At 30.3% G+C, this 17,446-nt stretch overlaps 2 protein-coding genes across 2 annotated transcripts in view; both read left to right on the forward strand.

Annotated features, from left to right (window-relative positions):
* The first annotated feature begins 288 nt into the window (after nt 1–288).
* Nucleotides 289–14,547, forward strand: LOC106460896. The gene is made up of 5 exons (XM_022387702.1): nt 289–702; nt 3,162–3,944; nt 6,808–7,002; nt 11,267–11,314; nt 14,485–14,547. The coding sequence occupies exons 2-4, from the start codon at nt 3,215–3,217 to the stop codon at nt 11,287–11,289; spliced, it is 948 nt and encodes a 315-aa protein (XP_022243410.1). The 5' UTR covers nt 289–702; nt 3,162–3,214; the 3' UTR covers nt 11,290–11,314; nt 14,485–14,547.
* Nucleotides 14,530–17,446, forward strand: part of LOC106460890 (mucin-12-like) — a 39,345-nt gene continuing 36,428 nt past the window's right edge. The window contains exons 1-2 of the mRNA XM_022387700.1: nt 14,530–14,957; nt 16,749–16,849. Coding sequence (XP_022243408.1) covers nt 14,663–14,957; nt 16,749–16,849 — 396 coding nt within the window. The 5' untranslated portion in view covers nt 14,530–14,662. The remainder of the gene's footprint in view (nt 14,958–16,748; nt 16,850–17,446) is intronic.

Here is a 17,446-nt window from a genome sequence, read left to right on the forward strand (position 1 = left end):
ACAAACACTATTTACTTAAAAATAGTTGTTTTGAATAAGTTTGTTAATTTTTAACATTTTCTGATGTTGCACATCACAAAATGAAGTAAGGTTTATGTTTACTGAGAATAGTATAAATTTGATTGCTTTTTGTATATTATTTCCAATTTCTAGAACTTATATGAACAATACGGGTTTGAATTAAATCTAGTAATTTTAAAATTTAACTGACTGGGCATTTGCCTTGCAGTTTCTTACAATCGATGTCAGGTTTTCTTTTATCCGTGTATGTATCACTAATAGTGTGATTTTATTGTTACGCGCCTTGTTACAGATAGCTTGTTGCTAAGACTATTCACTTAGTTACAAATGTAGTACTTGTATTTTTTGCTACTTCTACTACAGGATGTTAGTGTGAACTAAATCCTTAATAATTTCTATCTTATTCTTACCGTAAAGTGTATTTATACTTTAAGCATAATGACTGAGTTTTTATTTCAACTAAAGTTGAAGTTGACGGTCTAGCAGAATAATTTTTTCTAAAGACAATGTACTAATTATGTACACTGTTCAGTACAAAAGTCAGTTGTCTTGAGCAGACTAGTAAAACTAATACTGGTAATACTAATAGTAGTAAAAGTACCATGTTTTACTTTTGAACTTCATATTTTAATTTTTCAAGATGCAGTGAAAGTTGTAAAATTGTTAAATAATGCATTCTTGGTAAGTTTTAAATTTGGACTTTTTCTTAGATTTTATACAGATGTAGAAACTGTAAATTGTATATTTATGATGAATTTTTAATTAAATTTTTCTTGCTTCACCATGTTCATGTTTAACATCAGTGTCACATTATTTGTATAGATGACTAATTTAAGTGTGAGAGATCATAGGCATGATTTTTCCACTAACTATGAATATGATGTACTTATTTCATGGTCTAACAAAACGTTTGAAGTTTACTGTTTTACAGTTTTATTAATTTTTTAACACTTTTTTTCATGCCCTCTAACATTGTTGACAAATTTCAAGTACAATATTTAATTAATTTAAAATATGTTTAAACATAATTTGGTATAAAGCTTGTTGTGATAATTGTGTTAGAGGGGGGAACTACTTTTGCATGGTATCTCAGTACAGTTAGAAGTAATGAAATGTTATTTATTTAGGAATATAATAAATACTAAGATATATAGTATTATATCCATAATTTGCCATCAGGATTGGGAGAGATTAGAAAAAGTTTGATGAGCAGTTGGGGAGTAAGGATTGTATGAAGGCAAATGGGTGTTGAAATTAATGGAATAGTCGCAAGGATCCCTCAAATATATTTTTACTTTACCCATATTTATAAAAGTGTAAAATATTATTTCGGGCTGTTGCTTTGTATCTCTACTTTAGTGAAAATAAATTAATCAGATATATTTAATCAAAATAGAAGAAAGTGTATCGGAAAGGGAGGGGTTTTTGAAGATTATAATAAAATCTTACTTATATCACATGGTTTTGAGATTCATTTCAGTGTGTTGTGAAACTGATATCTAGAATTTAGTTTCAATTATAAAATACTGTGGAAGATATTTAAAATGTATGCTGACTGAGTAGACCTTTTTTACATAGGGGAAAAATGTGCTTTGCAGTTGAATGATGTCTAATTGAGGATTTTTTTTGGGAGGAGGACATTGCTCTAAAACTTGGTGCTGTCCAAAAATTAGTTTTACTTGTTCACCTTATTGCAGAAGGTAGTAGAACTAGAATTCATCATATATTGATTGATATGCATACTGATAAGAGTTTCCCACCTCAACCACAAATATAAAGTGGAGAAACACTGCAGCCCATGGCAGGAGAAAAAGAGATGTTTTTAGTCTGTTACTGCCTCATTTGTCTTCCCTCTTACTTGGAGATGTAAGATGTGACAGTATATCAAAAACTAATGTGACCATGGAATTTATACAAGTTTTTGTTCAGAAAAAATTAACTTTCCATTAATTATAATCATGCTTCACCAGCTTGAAAAAGGTGTTCACACCATAACAATTGTTGTTGTAACAAATAGCTTATATAAATGGTGTTCTGACTATTGCTGTGTTTGTTGTGTTCCAGCCAGCCTGATGAGCTCTGGATTGAAACAATTCATTGCAAACATAGTGTGGTTGAAGTACTAATAGTGTAAACTAATCTAATGCTTGAAAATCTCTAAGGGACTAGATAAAAAAATGTTTATTAAAAATATAATAGGCTTAATACTGATGTCTTATTACAAGTATAATTATGCATTATATCATTAAGGAAAAAGCCTTCACACCAAAACAATTATTGTTGTAATAATTGGCTTATATAACATGTGTTTTTTTTGTATCCCAGCCAGCATGATAAGTTCTGGTTTAAGCAAAACGTGTTGTCGACAATGGATATGGCAAAAATAGTGTAGTTGAAATACTATTATTATACACTTTTCTAATTCTTGAAAATCTCTAAGGGACTAGATAAAGAGCATTGTGTTAAAAAATATAATAAGCCTAATACTAAGGTATTATGACAAGTATAATTCAATTAATATTTTTCAGAAAAAGAATATGATAAAAACAAAACGATGTAATACCAAAACACTAGCGGTTAAATTATCAAATGCCTTTATAGGAATTATACAACAAAGTAGTATAAGTGTTCGATATGAGTGAGTTATAGAAACTTTGCTTTAGTAAGTGTATATAAGCATTGTTCCTGTTTAACTAGAGAAACAATTGATATAATATTGATATAAAAAAGAAAAGTGAAAAAAATGTGGGAAAATAACCAGTAAAGTGTAAATTTTTGAACTAACAGTTAGACAAAGTAAATGTTAGTAAGAGATACATTAATTGTAATGTACACTTTTTTCGTAAATATAAAAGTAATGTTTTCTTTATAAAACTAGAAAAAAGTTAAAATGCTCTTTAAAGTGAGAATTGTGTTTTACTTTGCATGAATAATGTTTATTTTATGCTTTTTAATGCAATTTTATGATTTCATGATTTATTTTTACATAAATGTTCTGGCTATTATATAGTAGGAATTAAAGGAACAATATTCAAAATATTATTTTTTTCCCGTACTTAATTAAATTATTGTTGGAATTTTATATGTTTATACAACCTCTGTATAGAGTCGTTTACCCATTTTTTTTTCTTCCATTGCAGGGAAGTCTATGCTTTTGAGCTATTGGTAAATAAATAAATATAGTATATTGAGGATGGATATGAAAGCTGAATCTATTCAACGAAAGCAACTAATGGACTTAAAGAAAGAAAAAAATTGCTCAGTTAGCACAAACAATTCTGAAAAAATTCTTAGACAACATTCTGCACGTAAATCAACAAATCCACATAAGTTGATTCACTATCAGGAACCTAGTTCTGACACTGGGAGAACTTCAAATGTTAGTTCACCTAAACTTGACAAGGAACCTCAGAACCCAAACTTAGAACAGAATGATTCAAGTAATAACCTAGGAGCAGATGAAAATAAAGAAGGTAAAATAGCTCTCAATTCAAAAATGGAAGAAAGATCAGCTAAATTCAACACTGGTAACCGTGAAGCTAGTGGAATTGAAAATGTTTTAAAAAATATTCAGGAAGATCTGAGTTATGTGTCTACAAACCAAGATCATAGTTCTGTGAAAGATTTAGAAAATGAAACGATATTTAACATTAATGAAGAACTTCCCCTCCAAGAAGAAGAAGAGCCTCCAGATTGGGAAGAAAGAGAGCTGTCAGGAGAGGATGAGGAAGAAACAGAGGAAAAAAATGAAACAAATGTTCACCAGCTTCTCCCTAAGGATTGTGTTCTCATTTCCTCGGATGAAGAAGGGTTTGAAGATGACCCTCCCGCATCTTCTCCAACTACTGAATCAGCTGTAATTGATGATAAATCATCTAAGTTGAGTCCTATTTGTATTGCTGATAGAAAGAATTCAAGTGCAGGTAATTTAATAAATGGTTCTAAATGTAATTCTTGTTGATCAGTAAATTCTGTGGTGAAATTATTCTTAATATTTTATTGTCATGTACATGTGTTCGTACTGCTTTTAATATATTTTAGTGTATCAATAATTTTTTTTAGTACACAGTGGCATGCAGATAAGTTATTTGAATGATGCAATATTTATGAATATTTAAGTGAGAGTGAGTTAAATGTGATAATTTGTAAACAGTTTGAATAAATCAACAATAATTTTCATAAAAATTAATTCTCTGTATCTGTGTATGTGTGTGTGTGTGAAACATAGAAATACAGTAATTTGCAAGGTAACAGAAAGTCATTCCACCCACCATGATCACACCCCACCCACCAAAATAATGAACCAAATAGAATGTAGTAGCACACTCATCATCATCATTTTAGCACACATTATTCCTACCTATGCACTTCCAAGACTTAAACCTATAATCTATAATATTCTTATTTTTCGGACATATGCATTTTGTTAATTTCAAAATTGCTTAGCTGTATAACTTCAGATCATCAGTTAGTAAAATATTTTGTATGAAAGAGCTTGTGCCTTATGCATGTACCCAATATAATAAGCAAGGTTTATCATCATGAAATTCTTAGTGAATTAACTAAAGAAATTAAAATTAATCTCCTGCTTTCAGAGAAAAACAGTACAAAAATATTCATACTTTTGGTTTAAATCTTAGTGTTTGATTGGCAGAGGTGTGTGTGTAATGACTGGTTTAGCATCTTAAAATTTTAGTGCTACTTAGTCAGTAATTCTATAATGTGCGAATGAACATAAATTTACAAAACAATCAGTACTTCAAATAAACTTTTGACATAGAGTATTTTACTTCTCAAAATTAACTTCAGTGCTGAAATTGAAAACTCCGTACTGAAAACTTGCACATTTTGGGGTTTCAATGACTTTTTCATTATCCAATAATTGACGTTTTGGGATTACAGGATGTTTATGCAGAAATAAGAGCAAGTGCAAGAAACACAAAAAAGTTACAGCCACCTAAATTCAATACAGTAAGCACTTTGTTGATTGATAAAATTAGAGTGATATCATTTTAAATTCAACAGTAAACCTGAACTTCAGGTAATTCCATCTGCTAACTTGTCATTCTGTGTGAATGATCTCCCATGCTTTGTATTTGTTTTATTACCGACAGTTTTTTTTCCCTCTTTCTAATAGGCAAATACACAAGTATGTATGTACTGGCAAATACTATGCACAATGTTTACTTCTGGTGCATTTTGTATGTAAAAAATTTTATTTACGTGAATATACTTATTATCTGAAGCACTGCACAATTTTTTCTATAATAGTGTTAGAAACTAAATTCATCATACTTGTACCTATGGCCTTTAATAAGGGCATTACCAGAGTATTATCATATTCATTATATGTAAAACTGGAATTGAATACTAGACAATGCATTGGAATGACATCTACTTTTAGTCAGAATCCTATTTTTATTGATTTGTATGCATTCTATAGTGCACCTGTTATAGTTGATTCCATAAAATTCAAATATCCACTAACATATTTCTGAAGGTTTACCTGTTGATGGAAGAATTTTAGTGAACTTCACAAGTAAGTGGATAAGTCAGTTGAAACCTTTTAGACAAATCAGTAACTCACTTATGAGTGAAAGTAAAGAAGAATATATAACAATGTATGTCAGCCACACTATATCTGTCATATCCAGTGCTGATGAGATCTTTCATCCAATATCAGTGCTCACCAGGCTGTCTGGGATACAAAAGAAACAGTAGTGATTGAGACACTATATCCCAAACTTTTTCACTAACGACACCCTAACCCACTTACCTTGATTTGCATGACACTCTTGCTGCCACGTGCAGTATTTTTTGTAGAGTTTTGTTTTTTATGTTCTAAATTATTCTTCATTTGCTGAAACTCTCGCAACACCCCTTACAACTTGTTGCGACACACAGTTTAGAAAACACTGCACTGTATTATCAAATTGCATGAACAACAATTGTGGTGTGAACTAAAAGTTGAAGTGTCATTTTTATCAATTTTATCTGAGTCTTTTACAAACCAGAATAAGGATAAGGATTAATAGTATTTATTTATTTCAACACCAATGATTTATTACTATTATTTATGTTTACTTGAATTAACTTTACTCATCATTCAGAACTGACAAACCAGTGAGCTATACATTCATATGTTTATTTAGTGTCCTAGAGTATCTAAATTTTTAAATGATTAATAGTAAATGACATTGTTTTTTTTTATCGTTATAAAACATGTAAAGCATGGTAGAATCAGGAAAGCATATACTGCTGGTCACATGATTCTTGTTTTCAGGCAGTATTAAAAAATTCCAGTTCTTATATGCATCTTCATGATTCACTTTGAATATGCTTCTAAATGTTTTCGTATATGAACTCTGTATTTGAAAACTGTATTTTTATGTCCATGTGTTGCTGCCCAAGCAGTCATACGTGATATCGTTAAGTGTTTGTTATTGTATTATACTTGTAGGAAATTCCTTTTTTGAACTGTTTAGAAATATTTAATTTATTAATCTATAATGTAAATAATAAAAATTGTCATACATGAACCAGCTGTTGCTTCTCATACTTTAGAACCTTTAAAAGAATTTAGTTAAGACAAAAAAATGTGTATAGCTTACTTCCATTTTTAAAATGTTTTCAAACTATACTATCTGTGAAATGGTACAGGGGTCAGCGTGTAAAGAAAATCTTCAAATAAAATTAATTTATTACATGACATAAAATTTAAATGAGTAGAAAGTATGCATAGAATAAAATTTGTGTTATATACATTTGATTTTGTTTCTCTATTAGATCCAAGTGAGGTTGATAAAATCTCTGAAGAAGAAGAAGATCAACTTTTTGAAGAGCATCTTCGATTAGAGAGCTCCTCAGAGTCTCAAGAAGGAGTAGACCATGAAGAGCTTGATAGAGATAATGGAGATGAAGTATTTGATAAGCATGAAATACCTGGTGGCCTTTTTACTTCTGAGATTAATCCAGTGAAAGGTATTACCAGTTATCTAGCTGTATCATAATTTAAGTTTTGTTTGATACAGAAAATAAGATATTTGATTAGGCTTTATAAAAATACCGGTGTGAAATAATAGTAGATTTACTGTATATTTAATATGATTATACATATATAGATGATGATCTTCAGTTGTATCATCTGTGAGAGACTTTGTATCACAAGCAATGCTTATTAAAAGCCCAATTAACTTGCTTTAACATTAGAGGTTTCTTCTTGTGTAGTTTTTTATTATAAAATCTTTTTTATTAGTGATGATATTTGCAAGGTATTTTTTGTTCTCTCAGTCTTCATAAACAGAGTGCAGGAAGAACTGTTGAATGTATCCTCATAAAGACATCATTCTTCTAAAATTATGAAGGAACTTAATTTGGTAATCATTAAGCTTACCAAACAATGGCTTCATATTCTGTGTCATGATAGGTTGAGGCAAGTTTTCCTTATCATTTGTAAAAAGTTCTTCCTTTATGCTTTCTGATATTTCGTATAAAACATTTGTTTTAATAGGTTTACATGGCAGGAAAGTCACGGCAGCAATTGCCGCTCTGTTTTTAAAAATGGCCGTGGTGCCCTCATAAAATCACTAAAATCCACGGCCTTGATGGCCACCCTTCGGTATCCCTTTAGCTGTCATGCCCTCATGATCTAAATTTGTATTGCATACTGGAGTAAAGGGAAAACCGTTGGGAATCACACTGGACTTACAACCTACAGAAACTACCTTGTTACAAATAATATATCACATAAAATGCACATACTGGAGGGAGTGAAGTTTTCACCTTGTTCAGCAGTAAAATATTCATGCAGTTTGTTGAGTCATACCCTACTGCAGGCTCTTACTAGTAGCAAACAATTCAAATCGGTGCTCAAACAACAAACCTGCAGAGCTTACACAGAAATTCACAGTCACAGTAGTATGTGATGATCAAAGTCACACGTACATACACTGGTCAGAGTGAAATGCATGACTGCAAATACTCCTTTCATTAAACATGCTGAAAAAGGAATGAGTTAAGAGGGAGAATGCCATGAAACTTTTTTTTCTCTGTGGTGGCCAAGTGCCAGAAATTGGACCTTTTTTATCATTGGTAAATATATAGATTTTTAGCCATGGCATAGTGGCTTATAGAATGGCTCCGAGTTTTTTTTACAAGTATAAACTTTTAGTTTATAGCTCCATCATCTCTTGACTCATTTGAGATCTAATTACAGTTTACGACTCAGGGGATCAAACCCTGTTGTTTTGGATTATTTGGTGAGTTGGGCAAAGAAATAGCAGATGGCTCTGAATTATAAAATATGCAAGGTAATGCATGTGGGATATCACAGTTTGAATTATGAGTATAATTTTGATGGGAATAACCTTCACAGTGTTATGAAGACCTTGTTATTTATTGGCTTTGAATGGAGTACTCTCACAAGTGTTTTCTGCTAAATCAACAGTGTGAAAACACACATTAATTGAAAGTTTCTCCAGCATTAAATGTGGAAATTATAGAAGAGTTGGAGGATAAAAATGAGTGTTATAAATAACCTGGATCTGTTCTAAGTCAAATCAGAAAAATCTTAACTTTAAATAAACTGTGACTAAAGAAGCCATGTCTTGCTTTAAGACTAATGTGAATACAGGTCTATACTTGCTTTTATGTGATACCATACCTCATATGTCCAATGGAAGTAAAAAAATGGGTCTAAGTATGCTGTTTTTAGTTTGTATGTATGTATGTGTGTTTTTTTACTTGCCACTTTGGCAGTTAAACTTTTGTGTGAATTTTCTGTGTTTTTCACATATAATAACAATGCAAAGCTAGGCGGTGTTTGGCTTAGCTGACTTTTCACTAAATGTCATTTGTGCAACCATGTGTGATGTAAGGCCTAATTTCTCCAGCCTTTCATTGCATAAGACCATTGTCTTGGAACTACTTGAATTGTTACTCAGTGATTGTAAACATACTGTGATCATAAGTTTCAGTTATTTTCATTTCTATATTGTTATTCTAATTGAGAACAAGAAAAACAGAAATGAGAAAGTATGTACAATATTTATTTTAATGCAAGTCTCTTAATTTAGTGTGTCAGTACATTTGTTTATTTGTCTTATGGTGCCTTTGTAAATACCACCTGTCAAATCCTTTTAACTTGCCAAAGTTGTGAAATTACATCTAAAGGAGAATGTACTAACCCTGTAAGCTGTAGAATCAGTAGAACTGACTTCATGATCATGGAAACTAGTGCTGAACAATTAATCATCAGACATATCAATTAATTACATTCAACTAATTGATTATTTTCATGAAATGGCTAAAATAATAGTGTAACAATACAAATCTGGTTGTGATGGTCAGAACATGGATAACCCATTGTGTAGAGTTGTGCTTAACATCAATTACTTAGATTGTTGAAATAATCAACTATAGTAATAATGTGAAACCTTAATTTTGATTAGTTGATTATTTTTGTGAGACAGGGCACTGCTCATTTAAGCTAAACAACCTTGAATTAATCTAAAATAATAATAGCAGTATTTTGATTACTGGCTAGTTAGAATAATCAAAAATGGTAATATTCATAAACTAATTTAAATTAGTTGATTATTTTTGTAACATTAATGGATTTAATTGTAATTTCAATTACTGGATTGTTGGAATAATCAAAAACATTAATAATTGGAAACACTAGTTGATTATTTTACATGACACTGAATTAATCAATGTTCTTGGGTAATTGATCAGTTTATTTAATTGTCCAGCTTTCTTGAAAGCACTCTATGTATGGTACTTTCATCATAGGGTAACTCAACTACATTAAAGCTTATGATTTTCTCCACCACTTAAACTCTCAAAATAAAAAATATTAAGTTATGCTGTTCAGATTGGGCCAAACCCTCATTTTCCATTTCTAGACATCCTAATAGATAGCTATGAACACCATCTTTCTATATAAGTTTACAGAAAATCAACTTGAACCTTTCAGTACCTACATTGTAGATCTAATCAACAACAATCAGTAAAAATGTGAAATTATTAAAACTTTCCAAGTCAGAGCAGAAAAAACTTTCAAGAAGACTTTTCAAGCTAATTGTTACCCTAAGCAGTTCATTAAAGAGTTACTAAAACCAAAAGTCTCATCACTAATGACCTGTAACCACCATCACCCTACTTTTTTTTTAATCTAATCTAAGCTACAAACACAGGAAAATTTGTAAGAAAGTTAAAATTAGGCTTTGTTTCAAATCTGGCAAAAAGTATTTGAAATATCCTGACAAGAGTTTGCTTTGAACAGAATTTAATATTAGTAAACTAGTAATCCCCTGCAGTTGTGGTGAAATCAACATTGGAGAAACAAGAACTGTCAATCTGAGAAGAAAAAAAACATTCTGATGTAACAAGACTTATACATGCAAACTCGACCATAACTGAACATTTTTGCAGCACAGTACACTCATTTAAATGGGAAAAATACATAGTTTTAGATACTACAAAACACTGGAATAAAGATCAGTAAGTCAAAATTAAACTGAGACTAAGACCTAGAAAAAGCAATATTTGGAACTGTATCTTACCAAAACTTAACAACAACAGGATTCAACAATATCCCAATGACCATTCAACATTCTTCATAGTTCAAGAGCTCACTATGAAGGCTGTGCTGCTGAATTACAATCTATTCTCTTTTCACAAAATACAGACCTGATGATGGACTTGGCATGGAGTCCAAAACATCAAGTCAAGAATAACAACAGAAGACCATAGAAACCTCAGTCCAAATACTGTTATACCTGATACAAGCATATATATGGTATTTCACATTGTACATTTTAATATGAAGCTATGAAAATACCATTAACTTGTTTAACAAACTAGTAAAGTTTATCAATACATATGTAGAAGTATTGAATGTGAAATTTTCACTATATGCTGGCTGTTCCTCTTCATAAAACTCTGGTGTACACTATGCTGACTTAATTCTTCTAGAAATACTGTATCTTGCATTTATGTAGTTACATTACATAATCTGTTATTACCACAACCTTATAAAGGCAAAATGCTGTAGCACCAAAATCACATTCATTGCAGGATTTTTTTAAATGCAGTTGACCAAAAACTGGAATACGAGAAAAGAACAATGTTAAGATGGAGATATAGTTTTTACTTAACACATTTTATCAACTTTAACATGTTTTTGTGTCGAACCTGCCGATAAATACTGGGAGTTTATAATTAACATTTATTTCCATTACAGACACATTTCCTGAGCAAATTTGAATAAAGATTTCCCCAAAAATAGTTAGTAAGTATATACAGAACAAAAAGTTGTGCACAGCAATAATAAGTGACCAGGGATTAAAAAAGAAAATGGCTTAATACAGTATTTAGTGTATATTTTATTTCTCTGTAAGATACTTTTATACACATCCTACCAAAAAGTAAAGAGACACCCACTCTAGAAAGAATGGCTATTTATTAAACAAACAAAAAAATGATATGTGGAGTGCAAACTTACCATTTGTATTTAATGGATTTACCATTTGTAATACTTAAGGTGAGTGGGTGCTGAATCAGCACGAGCCTCTCTTTCATAAAAACACTGTTTTGTCTGATAAGCTGAATATTAGGTATTAGGCTTGCTTGAGAATTATGATGTATTTAGCAGCATTGACTATCTCATTGTGTACCACCAGCTTTGATCATCCAGCTGTCCAAATGTCGTAATAAGAATACTGCCTTATATTGTTATGCCTTTTAGATGATTCTACGAAAAATTCCTGAAAGGATATTTGCCAAACTTAGAGTTGTGCAGATGTAGACTTGTTTGAAAACAATTATGGTGTCCTAAAAATGCAGTAACGTGTGATAACATCTGTGATGCTTACTGCTATTAACATATGATATTGTCTGGAATAAAGAGTAACTTCCATCTAGCTACTTTGTCATTCTAGCCCATGCTAAGAAGATAACTTCTGATAATAATGAGGCACACTTGCATCTGTCCAGCAACAGTAGCACCTATGCTTCACCTCATAACCTGGAACATAAAGAATATGTTGTGTTACAATGTGACTGGAACTGCATGGTCAGTTTGTAGTTGATTGACTGATTTACAGTCTAGAGGTGTTTAGAAGAGGCTCTCCTTCCTCCATTTATGAAGTCCCTTTGCAGCATGTTTGTCATAGCACATTTCAGGAAGCATGGTATTGTCCCTAATTGAGAACTACTGACAACAGAGTGATAACTGGCTGGCAGAAAATACTTTTACTTTTTACTCTATTATTATTCATTGTTGCTTATCTTTATTTACTTTTTAACACTAAGTATACAGTGTAAGTAAGATTGATACTATTACTTCTACTCCAGTTTATACACTTGGAGAAATAAACACTGGCCTTGGCACAGTCTCTCTTCCTTCTAGTAATCATCACATGGTTTTTCTAATAAAAATGCCTAATTGAATTTAATGATAGTTGCATCTATCCTTTCCACTTTTTAACTGACAAGGGAAACTAATGAAACATTTTCTAATTCACATGCTGTATTATACATTAAATGTTAAATGAAACTATATATATATATATCACATTAAATGTTATAGTAATAAATAATAAGTTCTGTGTTATACAATGAGTATTTAAAAATGCATTAGTTGTTTAGTAAATATATTTGTTAAATTAACTATTGTTTGGTAAAGGAAAGGTACAAAATGTTGCAGTATGTATATGCATTGTTAGGCCTAATGTTGCCACTTTAGGCCTAACTGTAATGGACAGTAATAATAAGCCTGGAAACTTAAAAGTGTGGAACCTGAACTAATCTTGATAAAAAAAAAACCATCTACTTGAGACTTTATTGTAAAATACATACTTCAGGATTTAGTAATGATAAATAAATATGATATTCTTATACTCCTATTCTTTGGTATGTACATTTCTAAAATATACCTGTTGTTTAATGATGACTAAGTGATAAGTTTATTTTTCATGAGAATTATACTTTAGAGTCTTAGGCCTAGAAAGCATTTAATACAATATAAACCTAAAATCTCAGAACTTAGATTCTGAAATATGCTCAGTTTGAATTATAATAATACATGTAATGTAAAAATTGGTTATATTCTGACGTTAATTATACATTTAAATTAAACCATACAAGTTAAAAGCTTTCATTATAATATTCTATAACAGTCTATGAAACCTAACACAGTATATTGGGCATATTCCAAAATTTTAATTTTATATCTAAACTATAGTAATAAGTATATATTTTCAAAAGTGTATCTTCTAAGTTTTAGGCCTAAGCATCATTTAAGAGAATTGAAACCTTAATTGCTGAAGTTAGACTATGCTCATTCTGTATTTTAAAGTAGGGCCTAAAGGATAGAATTAAGTTTTATATTAATATTTATAATAAAGTAATAACAATATTAGTCTTGAGTCTTCACAGTCACTTTCATCCCTGTGAGTCTGGGACCATGTAGCCCATTCACTTGTATTCTCAGAGGTGTCTCTTTATTATATTTATTGGTAGGCTGTGCATATGAATCTAGTATCTTTTAACATTACTTGTATTATGTAAGAGTATTTGAATTGAAAGCCATCTAATAATTTGGCTTAATGTATTGTGTGAAATCATTTTGTAATATTTTTTCATAAAAAGTCACTTCCTGAAATATAATTTTGTAAAACTAACTGATACCTATCGTATTGTCAATTATCTATTTTTGCCATATTTTTCTACTTACGAGTACAGTGGTTTGAAATAAACAGTTCTTAATGATTTTATCATTATTTGGCATTGCGTAAGAAGTCAGTTAATAATGTTTTTTATTTGGAATGCTAAGAATGTCTTTGGACAAAATGTTGTCTGCGTAGGACCAAATTTATGTATGTAGTGTCATAACTGTAGTTATTCATGTGTAAGTTTAAGAAACTAAAGTGTTATAATGTTTATCATTTTATTGTATCTTCTTTATGGATATGTAATTCACTAAAAAGAAAAACTCTGAGAACTGGAACAGTAACAGGTTCTAAACTTCCTGTTACAATACTATTATGTAAAATCATATGCTGCTGAAATGAGAAGGATTAGTAGCCCTTAAAATGTGGTGAAAATCAGACTTGGCCCCTGTTATGTTTTTTATTACAATCCTTTTTAGTTAGTGCATTGTAGCTTTCAAATCAGAAATGTATAAAACAGTAATATATATATAATATACCTGTATTTTATTTTCCACAATTCACTGCCTAGAAAGACTACCATTCATTACCAAAAACTTATGAGCTTGGTGAGACTTAATAATGCAAAAGCCTGTCTGATTTGCTTTCTTGTATGTTGTAATTTGTTACTGTTATTAAACTTTATGTCAAACATTAATACTTCCAGTTTTTCAAAATGTCTTCTATTCAAACAAAACATGTTCTAAACTAAAGATTGTTGATTAATTATTTTTATTTCTGTGTTCAGTAGATTTATCATATGTGGAAGTATCACAAAGTTTGGGTTGTAGTACCGTAAAAAGACCACTGGAACCAGAGCATGAACATAAAAAGTCCAAGAAACAGAAACTAAGTGATAGTAAAAGTGAAAAAAAAGATCTTCATGCAAATGATTCTTCATTAGAAAAGAAGAACAGCCAGACAATGTAATGGAAGTAGACTTAAAATCATCAGAAATTAGTACTGAAGAAAAACTTTCATTAAGTTCAGACAGACCAAAGAATAATTTTGAAGATCTCGAGCATCTTAATTCTTCCATAGAAGACACTGAAGGATACTCAGCTTTTAATGAAGAGAATGATATAAACAATGCTGATAAGAAACCTGAAGAAGAAGCGGACAAAAACCTGAGTAAGAAAATTAGCAGTGAGGAGATCCAAGTGCCTACAAGTGAAGAAATTGAAATTGATAAACAGAAAAATGACATAAATCTTGTTGGGAAAGGTAAATGTTTTAGAGTGTTCTTTAATTTTCAGTAGTGCTTGCATCTGTATTAAATATTTTACCACCAGTCAAATCAGCTCTATAAAAATGCCATGGTGATATCAAATTCAGGCTCAGTTAATGTTGTGAAATTAAAATATCAAACTTTTCTTGTAGATATTCCAAATGTACATTTTTGAAATAATATGTTGTAGCAATTAGATACTCTTGAAGGTGGGGATAAAAAAAAATCTAATGGTGTGATTAATCTAGTTGTCTCTTAATGGGATCCCAAAATTAAATACAGTTACAATTTTAAAAAGTTTATTTTTGAAATGTGCAATACTCTTAACTGGAATGATACTGTCATAGTTCAATATTGTGCTTTTTTAAAATATTTAATCATGGAATTTATCACTAAAAGATAGGATAACTGATAATAACACCATGAAAAATTAGCTATATAAACCCTATAAAGCTTCTTTATAACATTGCTGCTTATTTATAAACAATTTTGCAGTGCATCGTGAGTTGTTTGAATGTAACATTGTACATAGGCTTTGTATGGAACATGAAAATTATAGATAGCATTTAAGTATAGCTGGAACTTGTGTTGTACCGAAGTGACATAAAGCTTTCACGTGCATATCATGCAAATATTTATACGGGTCCAAGAGCAGCAAATGTGGTTATACAACACCAGATATTGTTGAAGCTGTGATTAAATGGACCAGTACACTGTTTCAAGCAAGTGTAGTATACAATAATCCACAGTGTACACCATTCTTTATTTGTGTATTGTGTTATCCATGCCTATTATACATGTTTCTACCTGCTTCACTTAACTGCTTTTCTTTTAGAAAGTGACAATGTGTTGTGTAGTGTGATCATGTTCTAGTTATTTGCATTACAATATCACATGTGAAGAATAAGAAATGAAACCTGTATTTGAAAGAATAATTAGTAAAGGTATCGATAATTGTTAGTCTGTTATATTGTTTTTGAAGTTTCACTGTTTGTTGTTTTGTGATTTTCATTAAGTATGTTTGGATTAAATGTCAACTTTTCTATATTCACAATGAGGGCTTAGCAGAGAGTTAAAATAAACTGTAGATCAGAGAGAAAATAAACACCTAAAGGTTATAAATATTCACAGGCAATGAGAAATACAAATATTATGTTGTATACATAAAGTTCTACATTATCTGAGACATGGAAATTATCATATTATACAAAACTTGTATATAGGATAGTTAATGCATTTAAAGGTGAAAGTGTTGAATAAAATGAATTAGTAAAAAATCACTTTGTTGACTACACATAATATAATGTGTAGTGTAGTGTAAAATTTAACAGCAATGTCAGTAAATAATTAGAACTCTACCACTGATTAATAGTGGGCTGTGAGTGTTTTAGTTCATCAATGACTTCACATGTGGCATCCAGAAGAATGCTAGTAAAAGGATTGTTAATTGTGTTTTTTAACATCTATGTTTTGGAGCAACCAATCAAAAAATATTTTATCATTCTAAAGATAATTATTTGCACTTTATTTTGTTACTAAACTTTACACCTGTAAGACAAATGAAAGATGAAGTTGGTGGTGAAACGCAATGAAGTCTTTGTATTCACTACATTAGATTGAACATTTTGTCATACACAGACTAATGTGAAAATCCAAGTTTGTTGTTACAGTTATGTGCTTGGTGTACTTTGAAGAAACCTTTTTTATTTTAATATATATATAAATTTTAACACATTACTCTGTGTGTGAACATGCACTAATGAAAGATGTTCCTTTGGTACTGGCAGAAGACGATGAGGACCTTGAAGTTCCAAAGGAAAATGGAGAAGATAGTGAAAACTCAACCAACAGTAAATTAGTTAAGCCTGAAATAATTTTAACAAAGTCTGTAAGTATTTTCATTTTCCTAGTTAAAATTTTTGTCTGGTTTCACATTTTCATTTAATGATTCTATAAACAGGAGTTTTTTTTATTTTCTGTTGTTTTTTCTTTTTTAAGTTGTCTTGGAGGTGCAGTATTGTAATTAAATAATAGATAGGTTTTTGTGGAGCTTGTGAACTTTGTTTAATCAGGCTTAAATATTAATTTTATATTTAATTTAGTTTGAAAACACACAGAATATTTCACTATTAAGTTATGTAATAAAAAAATTTGCACAATGTTAAATATTAAAAAATGGGGTAGACAATTCCTGAAGAAACCTGAAAGCTAGCTCTTATTAAAATATTTAATATTCCCATGTGGTATGTAGTACGTTTTTAACTTTTGATATTGTATATCAATACCCATATTAAATAGGATGACACTTCAAAACAGCATGTTTTTATGAAATATTTGCTAAAACCTAGTACCTTTGAATTATAATTTGAAGAGTTCATTCATTTTCTTCAGTTGAAATTATACAAAGTGAAATTTGTACATATTTTATAGGAGTATATTCTCAATGTCTCCCACTGTGTGTGTGTGTGTGTATATATATAGTAGG

The sequence above is a fragment of the Limulus polyphemus genome, unplaced genomic scaffold (genome assembly GCF_000517525.1).
Source record: "Limulus polyphemus unplaced genomic scaffold, Limulus_polyphemus-2.1.2 Scaffold857, whole genome shotgun sequence".
Classification (NCBI taxonomy): Eukaryota; Metazoa; Arthropoda; class Merostomata; order Xiphosura; family Limulidae; genus Limulus; species Limulus polyphemus.

Excerpts from the sequence above, each read along its gene's own strand:
- LOC106460896 (XM_022387702.1), top strand. The coding sequence starts at position 3,215 with ATGGATATGAAAGCTGAATCTATTCAACGAAAGCAACTAATGGACTTA. Across the intron at positions 3,945-6,807 it reads TAGAAAGAATTCAAGTGCAG|ATCCAAGTGAGGTTGATAAA; the intron begins GTAATTTAATAA and ends TTTCTCTATTAG. Across the intron at positions 7,003-11,266 it reads TGAGATTAATCCAGTGAAAG|ACACATTTCCTGAGCAAATT; the intron begins GTATTACCAGTT and ends TTTCCATTACAG.